The sequence below is a fragment of the Phyllostomus discolor genome, chromosome 12 (assembly GCF_004126475.2).
Source record: "Phyllostomus discolor isolate MPI-MPIP mPhyDis1 chromosome 12, mPhyDis1.pri.v3, whole genome shotgun sequence".
NCBI classification, from domain to species: Eukaryota; Metazoa; Chordata; class Mammalia; order Chiroptera; family Phyllostomidae; genus Phyllostomus; species Phyllostomus discolor.
Genome location: NC_040914.2, coordinates 32,056,701 through 32,077,535, shown reverse-complemented (window position 1 = coordinate 32,077,535; position 20,835 = coordinate 32,056,701). Strand labels below are relative to the sequence as shown.

General features: G+C 48.2%; 1 protein-coding gene across 1 annotated transcript in view; it reads left to right on the top strand.

Moving 5' to 3' along the window:
* The first annotated feature begins 1,208 nt into the window (after positions 1-1,208).
* Positions 1,209-20,835, top strand: part of GABRG3 (gamma-aminobutyric acid type A receptor subunit gamma3) — a 346,751-nt gene continuing 327,124 nt past the window's right edge. The window contains exons 1-2 of the mRNA XM_028503676.2: positions 1,209-1,631; positions 7,812-7,960. Of these exons, the coding sequence (XP_028359477.1) occupies positions 1,579-1,631; positions 7,812-7,960 (202 nt within the window). The 5' untranslated portion in view covers positions 1,209-1,578. The remainder of the gene's footprint in view (positions 1,632-7,811; positions 7,961-20,835) is intronic.

Sequence of the window (20,835 nt, the reverse complement as noted above, 5' to 3'; positions counted from 1 at the left end):
TCTTCTGAGAAGACAAAGTCGCAGGAGGAGAGGTGTGGGAGCCAGAGAAGGACTCCCCGGCCAGGGGTGGACTGAGTCAAAGGCCACACAGGGACCAGAAGATGGCAATGCTGAGGAGGTGACTAGTCCATTGTTTAAAAAAATGTCATTGTCAATAACATCAGCCCACTCCAGTCCGTGTCCACGTTCAAGTTGATGAACGCGGGATAAGGGACAACATCCAACTTACTCTTCTAGGTATTTTATAAACAAACCTACTTAACCACATTGAAGAAAAAGTTATTACACCCTTTCATAATTCTGTACGTAATTGCTCTACGTATAAAAGAAACATTTAGTAAGAACTACTTTTTTGCAACATAGAAGCAAACTTCTTAGTGGATTTATCCTAAGCTATGCCAATATTGTTGTAGTTATACGGTGAAAGACAAGCATTTTGGATTATTATCACAAACGAAAACAGAAATGAATTTTTCAGTCCCTGGGGTATTTCAATGCATTAAATAAAGTGCCCTTTCCTGGCTCCATGAAACTGAAAGTCTGTTCCTTTTTGACTTCACATTTTATTTTCACCAGCACTGTTTATTGGGGTGCATTAGGCTCTCTTTTTTTTTTCGTGAAAAAGGTACACAGCGGGGGTGACTTTCTTCAAATTCTCCCCAGCAAGCCACTTTTGCAAGCAGAATCTTGGTAGTGCGGAGAAGGAGGTCCGGCGACCCAGAACGGCGTGGGCACGGAGAGGCTGTTTTCCGCAAACCGCGTCTCTCTTGGGCCGTGGCCTGCCAAGAGGGAGGGGCCCTGAGTGTGGGTGGGCGGGTGGGGGGCAACGGGAAGTCAGAGTGCGCCTCTGGAGAGCCACTGCTTCCTGTTGAAATGACAGGAGCTACTGGGGGCTCCCTATTAGCCACTAGGCGCCAGTCCCTGGGACCCACCCGCAGGCGCCCTGCGGGAACCCCAAGCCTCCCGTCCCGCGCAGAGCCCGCCCCCTTCCCGGTCTCAAACGCGGAGCCCACTCCAACCTCCCTGTCTTCGCTTAGCGCGTTGTCAAGCGTGTAATTGGGGAAACTCCTCCCCGCCGGGACCGCCTCGGAGGCGCCGCCGCGAACAGCCTCCTCGCTGCCCCCACCTCCGAGCGCGCGGCGGCGGACACGGCGCGCAGAACCCACCGCGCGCAGAACCCACCGCGCGCGCAGCCCACCGCGCGGGCACTGGCTGGCAGCTGGTGAAGGAGTGGGCTGCGCCGCGCCCGGCCTCGGGCTGCGGGGCCAAGGAACGCTCGCGCCCACCCGATCCCGCCACCCGGTGGCGCGGACCCGGGGGGGAGCGCGGGCGGAGGGGGGGTGGCGCGCCGCGGCGGCCGGGTGTCCCTAGTGCGCCCCGCGGAGCCGCGCGCAGACCCGCCGGCCGTCGGGGGCGCGGCTGGCAGCCGGAGCCCACACCTGTCCTGCCCCGGCGGCTTGGTGCGGGTGTCGCGCCGCAGTCCGCGGCATCGGAGGCGGCGAGGGCGAGGACCGCGTTCCGGAGGAAGTGGCGCCCAGCCCGAGGCCTCGGACCTCGAGCCCCCAGCTGCACAGCAGCATGGCCCCGAAGCTGCTGCTCCTCCTCTGCCTCTTCTCCGGCTTGCACGCGCGGTAAGTGGCTCGCGGGCTCCGCATCCAGCCAGGCTCCGAGCCAGGCTGAAGGGCGGCGGGGGGCGCTGTCCTGGACAGGAGTCCCCAGCGCGCCCGCCGTCGGCTGAGCTGCGGCATAGCCGGCGGGGCCGGGCCGGGTAGCGGTGGGGGGAATCGGCCCGCGCCTCACCTGTCCCATCTCCCCCGGACATGGCCATCTGCCTCTCCGGGCTGGGCGGCTGGCTGCAGCCTTCTCTCAGCGGCCGGGAATGTGGGCACTGACTCGGCTCCCGAAGCTTTTATGATCTGGTGTTTTAAGGGTCTTGAAAACCAAAATCCTAGGCGACCAGCGGTGTCTCCCTCCTCATCCACGACCCCTGCCCCCACCTCAAGGGCCCCAGGGGCGTCTGTCCCACACACTGGCCGGCGTTCTGATCCTTGCTTGTCACTCTGCATTTCCCAGGACCCAGGAGTGGTGATTTCCCAGCTGCCCAGATTAGATCAGGCTGGAGGCAGGTAGAGGGTTGGGGCCAGGTGGGCTGCGGAGAGCCCTGCTGTTCAGGAAGGACTTCCGTCCCCAGGTCCTGCAGACGCCCGCCTGCACCCCTCTGGGGGAGCCCCTCTTCGCAGAGGAGCGTGGATACAGCTCTGAAGACGGCATGCGGGGAACTGGCGATCAGGCTTCTGCCTGGGAGGCTAAGAAATCCTCTCACGGTTCTCAATACCTTTACCCTCCGTCCAGGACACTGCACTCACCACGGAGCCTAGAGACACTCCAGGGAAGGATGGAGATGGCTGGGGAGGATGGAGGCGCCCTGGGACCGGGAGGGTTAAACCCTGGAGCTGTAAATACGACTGGAGATTCTGGGTCTTTAATTCCGGGTGGCTTTAATTCTGTCTCCCCGGCTAGATGGCTGGTCCAAAGGCTGAGGACTGCTCTGTGCTTTGGGAATCTTCCTCTAACCCCACCTCACCCCCAAATCTCAGGGAACCCCATCCTCAAAACACCCTCATTTGGACGCTTTTTGTTTACCTGGGTCTGGGAGCTAGGGAGTGTGTTCATGGAACAGGAGCCCGGCAGGTGTCGGCTGGCAGTGTCAGAGGTCTGGCGTTTTCATTCATGTTTGTGAAGTTGGGAAGAACCAGGAATGCACATGAGCAGGAGCTCCACGTGGGAAGGGACCCCCCCCCCCCACACTTCTCACTCCCCACCTTCACCAGAGGTGTCTGCCCCTGAGGAAGAAAGCCCCGGCCCTCTGAGCACGCCTCTTCCCTAAAAGTTGAGACCGTAGAAGGCAGGCAGGCAGGCAGGCAGGCAGACGGTGTGCCGGGACAGCGGGCTCCCCTGGTGACTCAGAGGCAGCTCCCTCCACCAGGCTGGACCGCCCGCCCGAGAACCTTTCCAGGGAAGTTTCTTCCAGGTTGAGGAGAGAGAGCGGGAGAGCACCATCGGAGGTCGACTCTGCCCGAAAGTGTTTCTCCTTAAGAGACCGAGAGCCCCGCCGACGACACCAGGCATGACGGCGGGGTCCGAAGTCACCTCATCTGCGTCTGAAGCCCTGTCTCCGTGACCTCGCTCTTGCCACCGGCGGGGTGAAGTGACCCGCAGCCCAGGGTTGGATGACTGTTGGGATCCGTGCAGACTTAGTGAAGGAACTCTGCAAACAGAGACAGACTCCTAGACAGAGAGCAAGCCGACAGCTCCGGGGTGGAGGGGGCCCGTTGAAGAGTGGAGGGATTGAGAAAAACAAGGAGAGAGAAAGCACTCATAGCCATGGACCTCAGGGCGGGGGATGATGACAGGGGAGAGGGAGGTGGAGATGGAAGAGGGAACGGGAATGGGAAAATTACAATTCAAGGGAGAACGGCCTGAGGTCGTTTGTGTGTTTAGTAGGAAGATGTGTGTTGAACTTGGAGCAGTCTGCTTCCTAGGCATTCTCAAGCGCTTGTGCATGCACACACACACACACACACACACACACACGATGTCCGTCTCCTTCAAGGCAGGCGGCCTGTTGCAGGGCGGTCTCTGTCCAAGGGGTGGCTCCCCGGCCTTCCAAAGACAGGTCGCATAGCATTTGGACAAAATCCAAATGCTACCCTGCTTGTTTGCTCTCTGCCTCTCGTGCGAAAGCGTCTTTGTTCTCTGAAATGTGTCTTGCAGACGTGTGAAATAATCTCATGTCCAGTGGTATCTTTCGAAGCTGTCAGTCGTGCTCAGAGGGGTCTCACGGGCACCCGGAATGCGCCCCTGGTGTGGCCGAGCCCTGGGAACGGTGGTGACGGATGGCTGTGGCCGGTGCAGATGGCTCCCTGCAGGGAGCTGCGGCCCCCACTCTGTCACCCGTGGATGAGTTTATCTTGCACTGAAATGCACTAAGCCACGCCGGGGCCTGGGCAATGCCAGGAGGGCGCTTAGCTGCTTCCCAAGGCTTAGGAGGTCCTGGACGTGTCTAGAAACACTCCAGACTTCCTCCTCGTCCTTCCGGTTGAAGAGGAGGCACAAGCCACGGAAACAGCCCCTGAGGCTGAGCACGGACTTAACGAGGACCGAGTGTCGCCAGGTTGTTTTCCAGAAAAAGCTAATTGCAGCGATGGTGTTTCGGAGCCAACAGTCCTAATAACAGACAGCTCGTAAAGATTACAGATCACCCATTTAGACTTTGGAGAAACAGAGCGTTTTTGGTTTATCTCCACTCCAGCGGGTCCCCTGAGGGGACATTTGGTTTCCATCAAAGCGATGGTTTTCCCGTGGGGCTGGCGCTTCCTGGCGTTAGCACCGGGAAGCTTCTGTTTCCTTCTCGCAAGTTCTGCAGCAAACTGACATGGAATTGGGATTGGGGGAGCAGAGTGTTGGCTGCTGAGGGGCCAGGGGCACATCTGTCCCCTGTCCGGCCCTGGTTGGTCCCGGAGCCACGGGTCCCCTTTGCCGAGAGAGAGAGAGAGAGAGAGAGAGAGAGAGAGAGAGAGAGAGAGAGAGAGAGAGAGAGAGAGAGAGGGAAAGAGAGAGAGAGAGAGGGAGAGAGAGAGAAGGTGGCTTCTTTTCCCTTCTGCCTCCGGGCTCTCTCACCTGCCTTGGCCTCTGAGGGAGCAGCTTATGCAATTCCAGGGAAGCCCTCATCGCCACTAGAGGGAGAATTAGACTCGTTTTAATACCTGTCACTGAAGTAGCTGGGAGCGATGTCTCTGAAGCCAAGGCTGTGCATGCAGAACACGGGCAAGATGGTTGGGGAGCTCGGTCCGAGTGTATCCCCAGAATCCCTGGGGCAGGGAGAGCGAGATGGTCCCTGCCAGTGAGCGTTTGTTGGGTGTGGGGAGAGGAGGAAGGAAGGGGTGAGCGCAGAGAGGAAGAGGAGAAGGGAAGAGAGAGCCTGCTGAGGGGGCCAGGAAAGCTCTGTGGCCCAGTCGGCCCGGGGCCGCGAGTGTCCTGTGTGATCTGGCCGAGGTCAGCCAGCCCTCTCTGTTCATCTTCCCGCACCTTTGCTCTGCAACAAGGGGCTGGCCTGCCTCGTCCTAGGGAACAGGCCTTGGTGACTGTTTTTGTTTTTTGGTTTTTTTTCAAAATGATAACATTACTATTCCTGACACTCTTCCCGATAAGAGGAACAGTTTTGCAGTGACATTTAAAAAATCCATGGTGTTATTTGTGACAGTTTGGACTTACAGATAATGAAATGTAGCATATCACTTCCTGAACACATGGCCCGAGTTTGATACATTTCTTACGGATGGTGAATATTCAGTGTGAGTAAAAACCCACGGCGACTGATAGTGGTGATGGATGATGTATTTTATCCTTCTAGACCATAGGAATTCAGGAAATGATGTATTTTATCCTTCTAGACCACAGGTATTCAGGAAATGAAAGTGCAGTTTTAGATCAGAGTAGGAAAAACTTGAACTCAGTCTTAGGAGACATATCGCACGTGCTCATTTCTGAAATCTCACATACGTGTGTATGTCACCCGGGTCCAGGCGACAGCCCTGTGATCTGTGTTAACACTCATGGAAAAGGCTCGTGTATACAGCGTACGACCCATATTGGATTACATATAGTATAAAATATTATACGTGATGCATATACATGTACACATTATAATTCTGAAAACAAAGTAGAGGTAATGAACTTTAAAAAGTTTTTTTTTTCATTCATTTCATGTTCATTATAAATAACTCAGAAAAGTCCAAAAATTAACTTAAGAATCTTATATCCCAGCCCTGGCTAAGCAGCTGAGTTAGTCGGAGCATCGTCCCCATATGCCAAGGTTACAGGTTCGATCCCCCGTCAGGGCACATAAAGAAGCAGCCAATGAGAGCATCCGTTAGTGGAACAACGAATCAAAGGTTTTCTCTCTCTGGTTGGTGGCAGTCCACCTGAAAATGCTGCTCCACAGCAGGAGACCCTCCTTCTCTTTTCCTTTCCGAAGGGCTGTGTTGTTGAGATGGCCTCACTCACTCAGGAAACTGCCTGTTGTACCCTTGATGCCTCGGTGACGATGGAAGGAACCAATGGCGGCTCTAGAAACTGGCTTCTGCAGGGAATTTATCAAGACACTGGATCTACCAGTGTCAGACAAAAGAAGAAGAATGAGGAGGAGGAGGTGGAGAAGGAGAAGAAGAGGAGGAGGAAGGAAGGAAGGAAGGAAGGAAGGAAGGAAGGAAGGAAGGAAGGAAGAAGGAAAAGAAAAGAACAATAACAGCAACCACCAGGGAAATTATTTGTGGGGGCTGTGCAAAATTAAGTTTTCTGGGAATTAAAAGAATCAAAATTGCAATATATTAATATAGACTGCAAGTGAGAAATCCAGCTGTCGTAATACAGAATGCTCACATTAGCACAATCAGCACACCTGCAGGGAAATAGGAAGTAAACAAAATAAACAGACAGGTGGTTGGTGCTCATGGAATCCGAGGCGTGCAAATGGATTTTATAATTCAAATATTGCATGCACGCTCCCCACAGCCCCGAGCACCCACGCACACAGTGAGGGCAGCCTTGACCCTAAGAGCCAAAAGGGAAAAAAAGTTCAACGGACAAGACTCCCTGTTTCAAAACAGAGATGGCATGTGCAATGATTTAGGAAAGATCAGCGCTTTAACTAAAATAAGAGAGAAAAGTAGCTGTCATCGAGGGCTCCCATTCAAGCCCCCCAGGGGAGGTGGTGGTCAGCCTCGGCCCTGCACTGAAAAGGCTCAGAGATGCCCTAGCATTCTTTTGGACCCATGTATAAAGGAGCCAAAATGGAGATGTATTAGAAAGACTTTAATTAAAAATATTTATTGATTTTTAAATAGAAAGAAGAAAGATAGAGGAAGGGGGAGAGAGAGAGAGAGATCAATTTATTGTTCCACTCACTGATGCATTCATTGGTTGATGCTTCTCTGTGCTGTGACCGGGGATCGAACCCACAACCTTGGCATATCGGGATGATGCTCTAATCCACTTAGTTTCCTGGTCAAGGCAAAAGATTTTAATTTTCAGTTTGTGCTGTCAGAGGCCTGTGGCTTGCCAGAGGGTTCACCAACAACATCTCTCTTCCTCGCACCCCACCTCATTTAGTCCCCATGCGTGGACCAAAAATCTCAGAGCCAGACTCATCTATTTTCAGTGCGTGCAATCTGTAAATGTTATTCTCACTTTCAACTAAAGTGAGGTCTTCTTTGTGGGGAGGGGAGTGGGAAGTGGCAGTGGCCGATAAAGTCACCGTTGGACAAACATCTGGAAGGTTTGTGCCTTGAGCTTCAGAAGTTCTCAAGGTGGATTCAAGCAGTTTTCCTTGGACATGGAGTCATTTTGGTAACATTTAATGAAGACATGATGACCTGAATCCTTCTTCCTAATGAATCTTTCTAATTTGTGTCTCTTTTTATTTTGTTTCATATTTCAATGATTTTATTTATTTACTTTTAGACAGAGAGGCGGGAGGGAGAAAGAGAGAGAAACATCAATGTGTGGTTGCCTCTCACACGCCACCTAGTGGGGACCTGGCCCACAACTCAGGCATGTGCCCTGACTGGGAATCGAACCTGCGATCCCTCGGTTCACAGGCTGGTGCTCAGTCCCCTGAGCCACACCAACCAGGGCTTTTATTTTTTAATTTGAGAGAGAATCCTGGAGTCAGGACCAGGGCTTAGGTGGGACCCATTTAAGACAGTTTCTGGAGCTGTTGACACAACTAATTCTTTGTGTCCTAATTACAGGTCCAGAGAGGTGGAGGAGGATGAATACGAAGACTCATCATCCAACCAAAAGTGGGTTTTGGCTCCCAAGTCCCAAGACACCGATGTGACTCTTATCCTCAACAAGTTGCTGAGAGAATATGATAAAAAGCTGAGGCCGGACATCGGCAGTGAGTGTCCACGTTTGTCATTCCAATAGAACATGTTCCGTGACGGCATAGTTTGGAGGTTTTTGGTTTCCAATAATTATGAATTCACAATGAAGTCACAGGAAGTTGCAAAGATAGTAGAGTCACATGAGTCATGACTATAGAATGGTATCAAAACCTGAAGTTGACGTCGGTCCAGTGCGTGCGTATGGTTGTGTCGTCTTGTCATGTGTAGATTTGTGGAAGAAACTCCGAGGTCACCATGCAGAACTTGCGTCATCACCCTTAAGTCCCCTCCCACTTCCCTTCGGTGTCATGACCTTCTAGAATCCCTGAGTCCTGTCAGCCACTCAGGTGTTGCCCGTTTCTGTATGTTTGTCCTTGTGCGAGTGTCACCTGCCTGCAGTCCCCCCGGGATGTGACACTTGGGATGGGCTTTTCTTCCTTTCAGTGGTGTGCATGTCATCGTTTGTTCCTCCTTCCTGCTGAGTAATCTTCCAGGGTGTGGATCTGGCAGTTTGTGTATTCACTCCCCAGTCGAGGCACACGTGGGTGGTTTCTAGTTTTCTACTATTACAAATAGAATGGCTGTGTGCATTAGTGTACACGTTTCTGTGTGGACATCTGATTTCATTCTCTGGGACAAATGCCCAGGAGCAGGCTTGCTAGGTTGTATGATGAATGACTCTTTGGTTTTTCAAGAAAATCCCCAAACTCTTCCAAAGTGGCTGCTCCATTTTCTGTTCTCACCAGCAATGTACGAGAAATTCAGTTTCATTGTATCTTTGCCAGCAATGGCACTGTCATTATTTTGTAGTTCTAGATGCTCTAATAAGTATATATCTCATAGGCTGATACCTCATTGTGGTCTTATTTCCATTTTCCCAATGGTTAGTGATAGCAAGCGCTTTTTATGTGCTCATTTGCACGTAAATCCTCTTCATTGAAGTGTCTCTTCATATGGCTTGCCCTTAGAAATTGGGTTATTTTGTTTTATTATTTGATATATATCAAGAGTTCTTCATATATTCTGGGTGTGATTCCTTTGCTAGATGTAGTTGGCAGTTTATCTCAGTTTGTAACTTCTCCATTCATTCTCTTGTTACTGATTGATTGATTTTTGAGAGAGAGAGAGAGAGAGAGAGAGAGAGGGAGAAACATCGATTTGTTGTCCCACTTATTGATACATTCATTGGCTGATTCTTGTGTGTGCCCTGACCGGGGATCAAACCCACAACCTTGGTGTATTGGGATGCTGCTCCAATCAAGCTTTTGATTTGCATCTCCCTGATGATTAGTGACATTGAGCATCTTTTCATATGTCTATTGGCCACCTGCATGTCCTCTTTGGAGAAGTGTCTATTCGGGTCCTCTGCCCATTTTTTTTAATTGATTTGTTTGCTTTTGGTGTTAGGTTGATGTATGAGTTCTTTCAATATTTTTACATTAACCTTTTATCAGATGTACCATTTGCAATTGTCTTCTCTCATTTAGTGGGCTGCCTTTTCATTCTGTTAAAGGTTTCCTTCACTGTGGAAAACTTTTTTATTTTGATGTACTCCCACTTGTTTATTTCTTTTTCGTTGATTTCCCTTGCTTGAGGAGATACATCCAAAAAGATATTGCTAAGAGCAATGTCAAAGAGTTTACTGCATATTTTTTCTTCCAGGAATGTTATGGTTTCAGGTCCAACGTGTAAGTCTTTAATCCATTTTCAGTTAATTTTTGTTTGGAGTAAGAAAGTAGTCCAATTTAATTTTTTTTTTGCGTGTATCTGTCCAGTTTTGCCAACACTGCTCATTGAAAAGACTGTTTTCACACCACGGTATATCTGTGCCTCCTTTGTCGTAGATTAATTGACAACATTGCAGAGATTTATTTCTGGGTCCCCTATTCTGTTGCACTGATTTATTTATCTGTTTTTTATGCTACTACCATACTGTTTCATTATTTGTAACTTTGTAGTATAGTTTGATACCAGGGAGTGTGGTCCCTCCCACTTTGTTCTTTCTCAAGATTTCTTTTGCTGTTTGGGGTCTCTTTTGGTTCCACATACATTTAGGACTACTTCTAATTCTGAGAAGAGAGCCAGTGGCAGTGCAGTAGGGTTAGCGTTGCATCTGTACATGACTCTACAAAGTAAGGACATTTGAACACTATTAACTTTCCAATACTTGAGCAAGGTAGGTCATTTCGCTTATTTGTATGTTGTTTCCATTTCTTTCTTTCGTGTCTTATAGTTTTCACAATGCAGGCTTTTCACCCCTTTGGCTAAATTTATTTATAGGTGTTTTATACTTTTTGATGCAATTGTAAAAGGGATTGTCTTCCTGATTTCTTCTTTTGATCACTTGTTATTCTATGAGAACTCGACGGATTTCTGTGTATGGAGTCTGTATCTTGCAACTTTACTGAAGTAATTTATTAGTTCTAATAGCTTTTTGGTGGAGCATTTAGGGTTTTCTATAGATAGTATCATGACCTCTGCAAATAATGAGAGTTTTACTTCTTTCTTTCCAGCTTGGATGCCTTTTATTTCTTTTTCTTTTTTGATTGCAGCGGCTAGAACTTCCAGCACTATGCTGAATAGTGGTGATAAAGGGCATCTTTATTTTTTCCTGATCTTAGAGAAAAGAAAGACTTTCAGCTTTTCATCACTGAGTATGATATTAGCTGCAGGTTTGTCCTAGAAGGCCATTACTATATTGAGATACGTTTCTTCTATACTCACTTTATTGAATATATTTTTGTTTTATGTATCTTATATATATTTATATATTTTATGTTTCTATATAATTGTTCTATATGTTATCATAAAAGGATATTGCGTTTTGTCAAGTGCTTTTTCTGCATCTATTGAAATGATCATATGGGTCTTACACTTTCTTTCTTTTAAAGATCTTATTTATTTACTTTTATAAAGAGGGGAAGGGAGGAGAAAGAGAGGGAGAGAAACATCAATGTGTGGTTGCCTCTTGCACACCCCCTACTAGGAACCTGGACCACAACCCAGGCATGTGCCCTGACTGGGAATCGAACTGGTGATCCTTTGGTTCTTAAGCCAGCACTCAATCCACTGAGCCACACCAGCCAGGGAGATGTTATCCTTTCTTTATGAGGTGTATCATCTTAATTGATTTGCATATACTGAACTAACTTTAAATCCCTGGGAGAATCCCACTTGGTCATGGTATATACTCTTTTTAATGTATTGAATCCAGTTTGCTAATATTTTGTTGAGGATTTTTGCATGTATGTTGATCAAAAATATTGGCCTGTAATTTTTTGTTTGTTTGTAATGTCTTTATCTGGTTTTGGAGTAAGGGTAATGATGGTTTCAGAAAACAAGTTTGGAAGCATTTCCCCCTCTTCAATTTTTTAAAAGATTTTATTTATTTATTTTTAGAGAGGAAAGGGGGGTAGAAAGAGAGAGAGAGAGAGAAAAACATCGATATGCGGTTGCTGGGGGCCGTGGCCTGCAACCCAGGCATGTGCCCTGACTGGGAATCGAACCTACGATGCTTTGGTTCACAGCCTGTGCTCAATGCACTGAGCTACGCCAGCCAGGCTCAAATTTTTTAAATAGTTTAAGAAGAATAAGGTATAATACCTTAAATAAAGTTTAAGGTATTAATTCTTCTCTGTTGTGTTCATTTATTTTTATTTTTTATTTATTGATGAGAGAGAGAGAGAGAGAGATTTGTTGTTGCATCCATTCACACATTCATTGGTTACTTCCTGTATGTGTCCCGACTGGAGATCGAACCTGCAACCTTGGTTCATTGGGATGATGCTCTCACCACCTGAGCTGCCTGGCCAAGGCTATGAATTCTTCTTTGCATGTTTGGTAGAATTCACCTGTGAATCTGTCTGGTACTAAAATTGTATTTGATGAGTTTGCCTAAAGATTTATCAGTTTATCTTTTCAGAGAACCAGCTCTTAGTTGTATTGATCTTTTCTATTGTGTTCTCTTAAATTTGTATTTCATTTGTTTCCATTCTGATCTTTATTATTTTCATTCTTCTACTCATGCTGGGTTTGTTTGTCCTCCTTTTTCTATTTTGTGTAGGTGTAGTTATATTGTTTACCTGGGGGTTTTCTTGTTATTTGAGGTATGCCTATATAGTTATGAACTTCCCTCTTAGAACTGGAATATATTGTGGCTTGTCCTGTAGATCATATGTGGTCTATCATAGAAAATGTCCATGTGCACTTGAAAGAAAAACTGTATTCTGCAGTTTGAAGGTGAAATGTTTTATAAATAGCTATTAAGTTGGTCTCATCTAATGTGGTATTTAAGGCCATTTTCCTTATTAATTTTCTGTCTGGATGATCTATCCTTGAGATGAGTGGGGGGGTTACAGTCCCCCACTAATATTGCATGACTGTAGATTTTCCCCTTTATGTCTATTAATAATTGTTTCATATATTTAGTTGCTCCGATGTTGTGTGAGTAGATTATTTACAATTGTTATACCCTCTTCTTGGAGAGACCCCTTTATAATGATGTAATGTCCTTCTTTGTCATTTTTACATTTTTGTTTTACAGTCTATTTTGTCTGATAGGACTATTGCTACCCCAGCTTTCTTTTCCTTTCTACTTGCCTGGAATATCTTTTTCCATCTCTTCCCTCTCAGTCTGTGTGTATCTTTCAATTTGAAGTGTGTCTCTTGAAAGCAGTTTATAGTTGGTTTATGTTCTTTAATCCAATACATTTGGCCACCAAACGTATTTTTGTTGGAGCATTTAATCCATTTGCATTTAAATTATTGATGAGTATGTGTTTATTTCCACTCCGTTCATTATTTTTAGGTTGTTTTTAGAACTCTCCTCTGTTGCTTTCTTTTTGTCCTGATCTCTTCCCTTGTGATTTGCTGTTTTTGTTTGGTTCCTTTCACTTCGTTCTTTGTGTATCTTTTGTAGGTTTTTGTTTGTGGTTACCATGAGCTTTATGTGTCTCATTCTTTATTTATAGCATTTATTTTAAGCTCATAGGCATTTAAGTTAGAATATATTCTATAGCCCTGGCTGGTGTGGCTCAGTGGATTGAGTACCAGCCTGCAAACAAAGGGGTCGCTGGTTCGATTCCCAGTCAGGGCACATGCCTGGGTTGTGGGCCAGGTCCCCAATAGAGGGCATGCAAGAGGCAACCACATATTGATGTTTCTTTCTCTCTCTTTTTCCCCCCCCCCCCCCCCCCCGAAAATAATCTTTAAAAAAAAAGAATATATTGTACAAAGTGTACATTTTTTTACTTCCCCTCTATGCTTATTATTACTGGTGTTACAGTTTAGATAATTTTGTGTTGTATATTCCCTACCTATGTGGGGGAGCTTTGCCTGCAGAACCCCCCATCTGCCACGAATGACAATAAGTCTACCAAGACGTGATCTGTTTGGGGAGGAAAGGTGATGGATCTCTCAAGAGAGAAGGGCCAGGAACCTGTTCCTCAATCGTCTTTTATTAGGTTTAATTTGCACAGGAACACAGGGTGTATACATAAAGCTCATCAATCATTGTCAGGCAGTAATGATCAAACAATAGATAACACTCAAAGAACTATGAGGGCTTATTCTGAGCCAGGGTCAGATAGTTAAAGGGCCATAAAACTCTGGGGAACAAACTCACTTCATGCTTGGACCCTTATCATTTAAATTGAAGGTATTAGCAAATTAGGTTTCATAGGATTTTATGCATTCTTTCTTGGGCCTGATTGCCCTAGGGAACTGCCCTTTCCAGTACAGAGCTGCACCCACCTCTGGCATTGTTTTAGGCTTAAGTCAGGCAGGGGAAGTAAGGCAGCCAAGAGATTAGAAGACTTCTTGCAGACAGAATGAGGACTCAGGCTATGTCAAAGCTGAGGGGTGAGGGTCCATCACCCCCTTTCTCTATAGCCCCCCAAGTCCTTCCCTGAGGGCCCCTCATGACCCTGCCTCTCTTAGGTTGTCTGTCCCTTGAAGAATCTTACCTATCATTGGCTAATTGGTCATGCACTGGGGGCCAGGCAGGTTGAAGTAAAGTGGACAGAGGCAGTGCTCCAGCCACAGAGATAAGCTTTGTCTCCTTAATGGCTTAGGGTCTCAAGGTCTTTTTACTCTGCCTTAGCCATAAGGGTGTTACAACTTCTGAAACCAGGCATGGTGGTTCCCACCATACCTACTATTGTAGTGTGAGTCAAGTTTGATGCTTTTTTTCTTTTAACCTTCATAGTAGCTTTTTAAATGTCTTGTTTGCTATATTTATTGAGGAGTTGCCTTTACCTATGATGTTTTCCCTTTTTCTCTTATTTTCTTATTTCTGGTTATGGTTTTCCTTTTGTACTGACAGAAGACCCTTTAACATTTCTTGTAAAGCTAGTTTATGGGTGATTAGGTTCCTTTCATTTTTGCTTGCCTGGGAAACTCCTTATCTCTCCTTCAATTCTGAATGATAATTTTGATGAGTAAGCCATTCTAGATTGCAGGGTTCTTTCTTTCAGCTCTTTAAAGATGCCCTGCCACTTGCCTCTGGCTTGTAAAGTTCCCAAAGAGAACTCAGCTGATGGCCTTAAAGGGTCTCCTTTGTGTATAACTCGTGTTTCTCTTGCTCCCTTCATGATTGTGTCTTTGACTTTTGCCATTTTAACTACCACATATCTCGGTGTTGGTGTCTCTGGGTTCATCTTATTTGGAACTCTCCGTGCTTCATCTGTTTCCTTTCCTGCTTTTGTTATTTATTTAAATAAAGTTTCTGTTCCATTCTCTCCCTCTTCTTCTTCTGGGAGCCTTATACTGTGAATATTTGAATGCTTGAGGTTATCCCAGAGATCCCTTAAATTACCCTCATTTTTGAAAAATGCTTTTTTCTTTGTGCTGTTCTGATTGGTTGATTTCTGCTGGTTTTATAGGTGTCCAATTCATCCTTCTGTGTTTCCTAACCTTCTCTTTATTCTTTCTTATGTGTTTTTCACTTCACTTACTGTGTTCTTCAGGTCTGCCTTGTTCTTTCTCACACTTTCTCTTTGTTGACCTTCTTCTAAATTCCTCTAGTCCACTCTCAAGTTTGCTGAGCATCCTTATGACTATTTCTTTGAAGTCTTCATCAGGCAAATTACTCATTCCCTTTCCTGAGGTTTTTTTTTTTTTTTTTTTTTTGCGGGAAGGGGGGTAGATTTTTCTTGTTCCTTCATTTAGGAGATATTCTTCTATCTTTCATTTTCCATGTTTGTTTAGACGAATTAAACAAAATAGCTGTCTTTTCCAGTCTTGGAAAGTGGCCTTCTGTGGAAGCATACTCTGTGTAGGCAGGCTGTGTGCACAGGGTGTTTTTGGCAGGCTGGTAGGAGCCGAATGGGTGCCTAAGGTATCAGGTGCCCATTCTGAGCAGCTCCAGGAGGGGAGGCCAGGTTCGTGTCCTAAGTCCTCGTTGATTCTGCTTGCTCCCTTTGTTGGGGCTGAAATGGACCAGGCAGTGTGCCCGGGAATTCCCAGCATTGACCTTGCAAGCCGCCCAGAGCCCCACACACAGCTCCCACTGCCCTAACAAGCTGTTGGGCACATCAACCACCTCCTCTGGCCCTGGAGAATTCCCGCAGTCCCCGAGAGCCATCATCTGTTGCACGGAAACTGGCCTCGTGCGGCAGAAGCCATCTCCGCACCAGCTGCACGTGCAGAAGGTCGTGGGAAAATCCCAGGGTGCGCATGCGCACACATCGCGCACGCACTGCCTGCTGGGAGGAGCCGCTCTGGGCTGCGAGGCTGCGGCTGACGCGCTGCTGTTCCCTCACTCGGGTTGTCCCAAGGCCGAGCGCTACGGGCGGGTGTGGCTGGAACCCGGCGCGGTGACCTTGCAGGTAGGCCAGCGCCCCCACAGTGGTGGAGGGGCGGTGAGTGCAGCGCTCAGCCAGTGCCTCCTCAGGCCAGACCCTCCGAGCGCCGCCCGGGCAGCTCCTCTGGGCAGTCGGTCTCCATGTCTGGCCCATTTTCCCCGTCAGCAGACTCACCCCGTGTTCTTCTGGGCACGTGCGGCCCGATCGGACTTTTGCTTGTCCTGCACTGGGCTGCAGCAAGCATCCCCCCCACCCCCGTGCCCTTCCGTCCCGCGTGGGTCGCCGCTGTTTGCAGGATGTGCAGGCAAGCTCGGCTCAAACGGGGCGCCCCTCCCCCAACGCACACACACCAACCGTGGAATGGACACACTGGGGCTTCGTCCTGTGCCGCAGGACAGCAGACGCCACCGCCCTCGAGACTGGATTTTCCATTCCGAACCTGGGGACTCATGGCCTGGGGAGGGCCAAGGCTGGCCAGGAAGGCGGCCTCCCAGGGCCCGGGGCGCCGGGCCACAGACATTGTCGTCCTCACGTGGCCGGAGAGGTTCAGAGAAACACAGACACGGGAAGCCAGGAAGGAGGATGCTCCTCCGGTGTCAGGGTGTTCGAGTCCCATCGCGCGCGTGGTCACGGCCTTGGGGCGTGGTTGAGGTCACCGGGGCATCTCAGGGTTCCTCTTCCTGCTTCATTGAAGTGAGAAACAGTGTCTGAGTGATGGGAATGGCGGCGCACTGACGTGCAGTCGGAGGGACTGCACAAGAGCGGCTGTCCTGGCGAAACGCACCGCATCGGCCCTGGCTGCGTCGCGGGTTCGAGTCCCACCCCACGCAGGGTGCATGCATGGGTTGAGGGTTCGATCCTGGGCTCGGTCCTGGTCAGGGCGCCTGCAGGAGGCGACCGATCAGTGTTTCTCTCTCACGTGGACGTTTCTCTCTCTAAAATCAGCAAACATTCTCACATTAGGATGAAGACAAAAAAGATACTGAGTTAGACCCTTTTCCTTCATGGCTCGGAAGAGCTCTGCTTTAAAGCAGAATTTCCTATAAAAATATACATTCTTTTTCTTTTCTCACTACTTTTTTTTACATGTAGCCTATTTATTATAACCCTCATGCCTCTCCCTTGAGACCCGTGATGTATGTTTTCATCCCATCACGCTGTATGTGGGTTTATCATTAGTTTATTGTAATGACCGGTTTATTCGCTCACCTCCCTTATCACTTCCTTCTCCCTTCAGTCAATCAACTGATATTTACTGAGCATTTATTCTGCTCCAACCTGCCGGGAGCCATGCTCAGGCGGGGAGCCACCCAATGGTGTCCACACTTGTGTTCCTCTAGTGGGAAGGAGAATAAAAAGGGTCTTCCAAGAGCATTTCTTTCTCCTGTCCCCAGCCCCATAGAATGACACAGAGGTATCTTCATTTCCGGATATTTTGCATCTGATATCATCCCTTTCTGGGGCACCAAGCTGCCCGTTTTCCTCTCGGGATCTCTGTCATTCCAGCTTGCAATGCCCTAGGCCCCTTTATCCCACTGCGGCCTCGGACTCATCCCTCCCTTTCTTTCAGCCTCGGTTCGTGCGTCTCCTGCGCACAGCCTTCTCCCATGCGCTGCGTCTCCCTCTCCTCCCTGCTGAGACAGATCAAGCGCTTTTCCCCGGAGAAGCTTCTAGCATCAGGTTTTCACCTCTATAAGCATGCCGTGGGTCTGTCTTGGTGACGCGATGTGGTGTAACCATGAACCCGTTTCTGCACGGTTTCCACGGACTTCCCACAATCCTGCAGCTGAGCACCGATCCCGCCTCCTCAAGATACTGCTCTCGGCTCCTCACTGCCAACGCTGAAGTTTCCATCGGCATCTCCCCACTGCGTCCGCGAAGATCCAACACCAGGAAATAATTGAGATGGCTCATCACTGTCATTGTCAACAATAAATAGAACGAACCGAATAGACTCATTTATGTCTCCCAGAAGTAACACATCCACGTGGAGTCCTCTAATTAGTTTTCATAATACAAATTGCGATCATTATGTTTTAAAAATACTCCCTACTTTCCCAGCTATTATCTCTCCTCAACTAACTCCTAAATTATGGATGTATCTGTTTTAGTTCCCTGCCTTTAACTATCCATCATTCTAAGTAATACTTCAGCTGTGTCCTTAACCGGTTCAGGGTTATGCGGGGTGTCATTTATCTTGGGCCCAGATCTTGTCATCCGAGCTCGAAATGGCTGGAGGAGGATAAACCTTTTAATAAGAGAATTGTGAAAAGGAAGGGTAATGACCCGGGTGAATCTCTCTCCCTTCAGGGTTTCAAGAAATTTGAACCATGTTCTGGAAAATAGATTGTTTACAGATTCCCTCTTCACGGCCTGGACAGTTTGTGCCAAGCACAGTCTGTGCTGGGAAACATAAAAGGTTACATATTGGCCGTTACAGGTGAATGGACACTGGAGAACATGTGCCGTGCGTGGGCATGACCGACGGGCTCATTAACTCAGGCTAAACGTCCAAATCCTCTTATTTCAGCTATGGTTGATCCTAGAGCGATTCATTTCTGTTCCTCTTGATCAGGTGGTTGTGGATTTCATTTTTTTATCGATTGATTTGAGGGAGAGAGAGAGAAACATCAGTTTGTTGTTCCACTTACTGATGCATTCATTGGTTGAATCTTGTATGTGCCCTGACTGGGGATCGAACCCGCAACCTTGGCATTTTGGAATGATGCTCTAACCCATGGAGCTACCTGGCCAGGGCCCTATCTGGACTTCTTTGCCAGGCTTTTCTAAAGCTCATTCCCTCAGCTTAGTTAAAACTCCCTTTCAAAGTGCAGTGATGAGCAGCTTGTATAATAGGAAGCTGGTGGCAGGGGTGAGGAGAGAGCTGTATTGCCGCTGCCACTGCTGCTGCTGTAACCAAAGCAGATGGTGTGGACCCTGGTCTTCTCCTGTCTGAGCCAGAGCTCTGGAGGAGGTGCTGCCTGGAGTGCCGTCTCTCCAGGTGGCCCGAGCTGAACATGGCAGCTGGGCTCTGCCTCGGGAGCCCCAGGCACGCCCCCTGTGGGAGGACCTCCTGCCCATTCCAGGGTCACCTTCCAAACAATGAAGGAGAACAAGAAAGTCACCACGTCATGGGACTATTGTTACAGTCTCTGGGGGTTCCTCCCCACCTATCTGGGTTCGTTTTGCCCGCCACCTGAGGAAAGATGTCTCTTAATACCAGAGATCAGTGAAAAGGAAAGGAATTTATTATTCATCTGAAATAACACAAACTAAAGTTCCCCACAAATGTACACAGTCCTCCTAGCACCCTCCACGTGGCAAAAGGGAGCACTTCCAAAGCCTCGTGGTCCTGACTCTCACCCAAGCCTCATGGTCCCAACCAAGACATGAAAACCGCGTGCTCCTAAACAGACGCGTGGTCCTAAAAAGAGAGAGGCCCAATGGCTGCTGTGCCTCCGGTTAAATCCCAGCGCTAATCTTCCTCTGCAGCCCCATTTCCGGCTCCGCCCATAATTGGCCACAGCTGCCTGCACTCTGGGCAGGTGTGGCCCCGTGGTGTGGAGCCAATGATCTCCAAGCTCTTCTGGACCCTATTCCAAATCCCTATTTGGGGTCCCCCCTCTTGGCTGCACCCTGTTACACTATGACCCCAAGTGGGTCAGGAGTTTTGTTTGCAGATAATATACATGAAAACTAAGAGAAATAAAAGGTGGGCCTTCAAGTATAATTTTTAAGGCAAGCTTTATTATGTTGCCCTTTAATATGTTGCAGGGAGGAACTGTGCACATAACTGAGTTCCCACAGAACTATAAAAGGAATGCGTAAAGGCTATTGGTAGCAGTTTCTGAGAATACCAGAGAAAGGCCCACATGTGTCTGAGCTGGATCCTGGCGTGTGAACGCAACCACACCTGCCCCGGGGCCCTGAGAGGTCACACTGGCTCACTGACCTGGAGAAAATCTAGAAATACAGGAAGGGCTGTAAGAGAATCAAATGTATCATGTTCACATCCTGATTTATAATATGGTGCAAACCTCATCCTGATGGTTTCCACATTTTTTAAGAAAAAATAAGACACACAGGTTGTAATATTTTTTTCTTAGAGATTTCATTTATTTATTTTTAGAGAGAGAGGAGGGAGGGAGAAAGAGAGGGAGAGAAACATCAATGTGTGGTTGCCTCTCATGAACCTCCTACTGGGGACCTGGCGCACAAGCCAGGCATGTGCCCAGACTGGGAATCGAACCGGTGATCCTCTGGTTTGCAGAATGATGCCCAATCCACTGAACTACATCAGTCAGGGCCACACAGAAGGTTTTAACCTGAGCGGGTGAGGTACAGAGGTGGAAGTGTTAGGTGCTTGTAGGTCAGAGGAAGAAGGAGTTGGAGGCAGGGCAAGGGATATTTTGGGGTCCCTAACGCATAGCTCATGGACAGATCCAGCCTCCCTGCCCCGGCTGGACACTGATTTTCAGAGGGCACCTCTGACTGACTGAAGTCGAACTGTCCTTTCGTTCCCGAATGCACACGGGATGACCGTCTCCCCTGTGCATTTAGCTTAGCCCGGCCAGTCCTCACCTAGAAACCACAGCCTCCTCTGCAGACGGCCGGGTTGTCAGAAGGACTGCACACCCAGAAAATAATTCAAATGTATTCACTCCATCCTCAGAACAGATGGAGGAGGAGAGGAAACAGACATCCTTAATTGCTGTGCTTGAAATAAAAGCTATTACTGTAGACTCAGTTAACTGGTTCTCTGACAAAGTTAATTCAGATGCATAAGGGAGGTGGGGAACACATTTTGTGGGGCAATTGCACCTGTCATCTCCTTGAGAGACTAATTAGGGAGCTCAAGGACACTGAACTGAGACCCATTAGCTCAGCTCATCACAGGTTGGGAGGTGACCCATCCCCACATCCCCTGCGCAGCCCCGATTCTGGGTGGCGATCCTTTACTCGCACACATACCTTCAGGCTGAGGGTTTCTCCAAGGTGCTTATTACCTCGCTTTACACACAGCTCTCACCTGAGGCAGAGCGCTCTGGGGAGGACACGGCTGTGCTACAGCCTGTGTGTGCCATTCA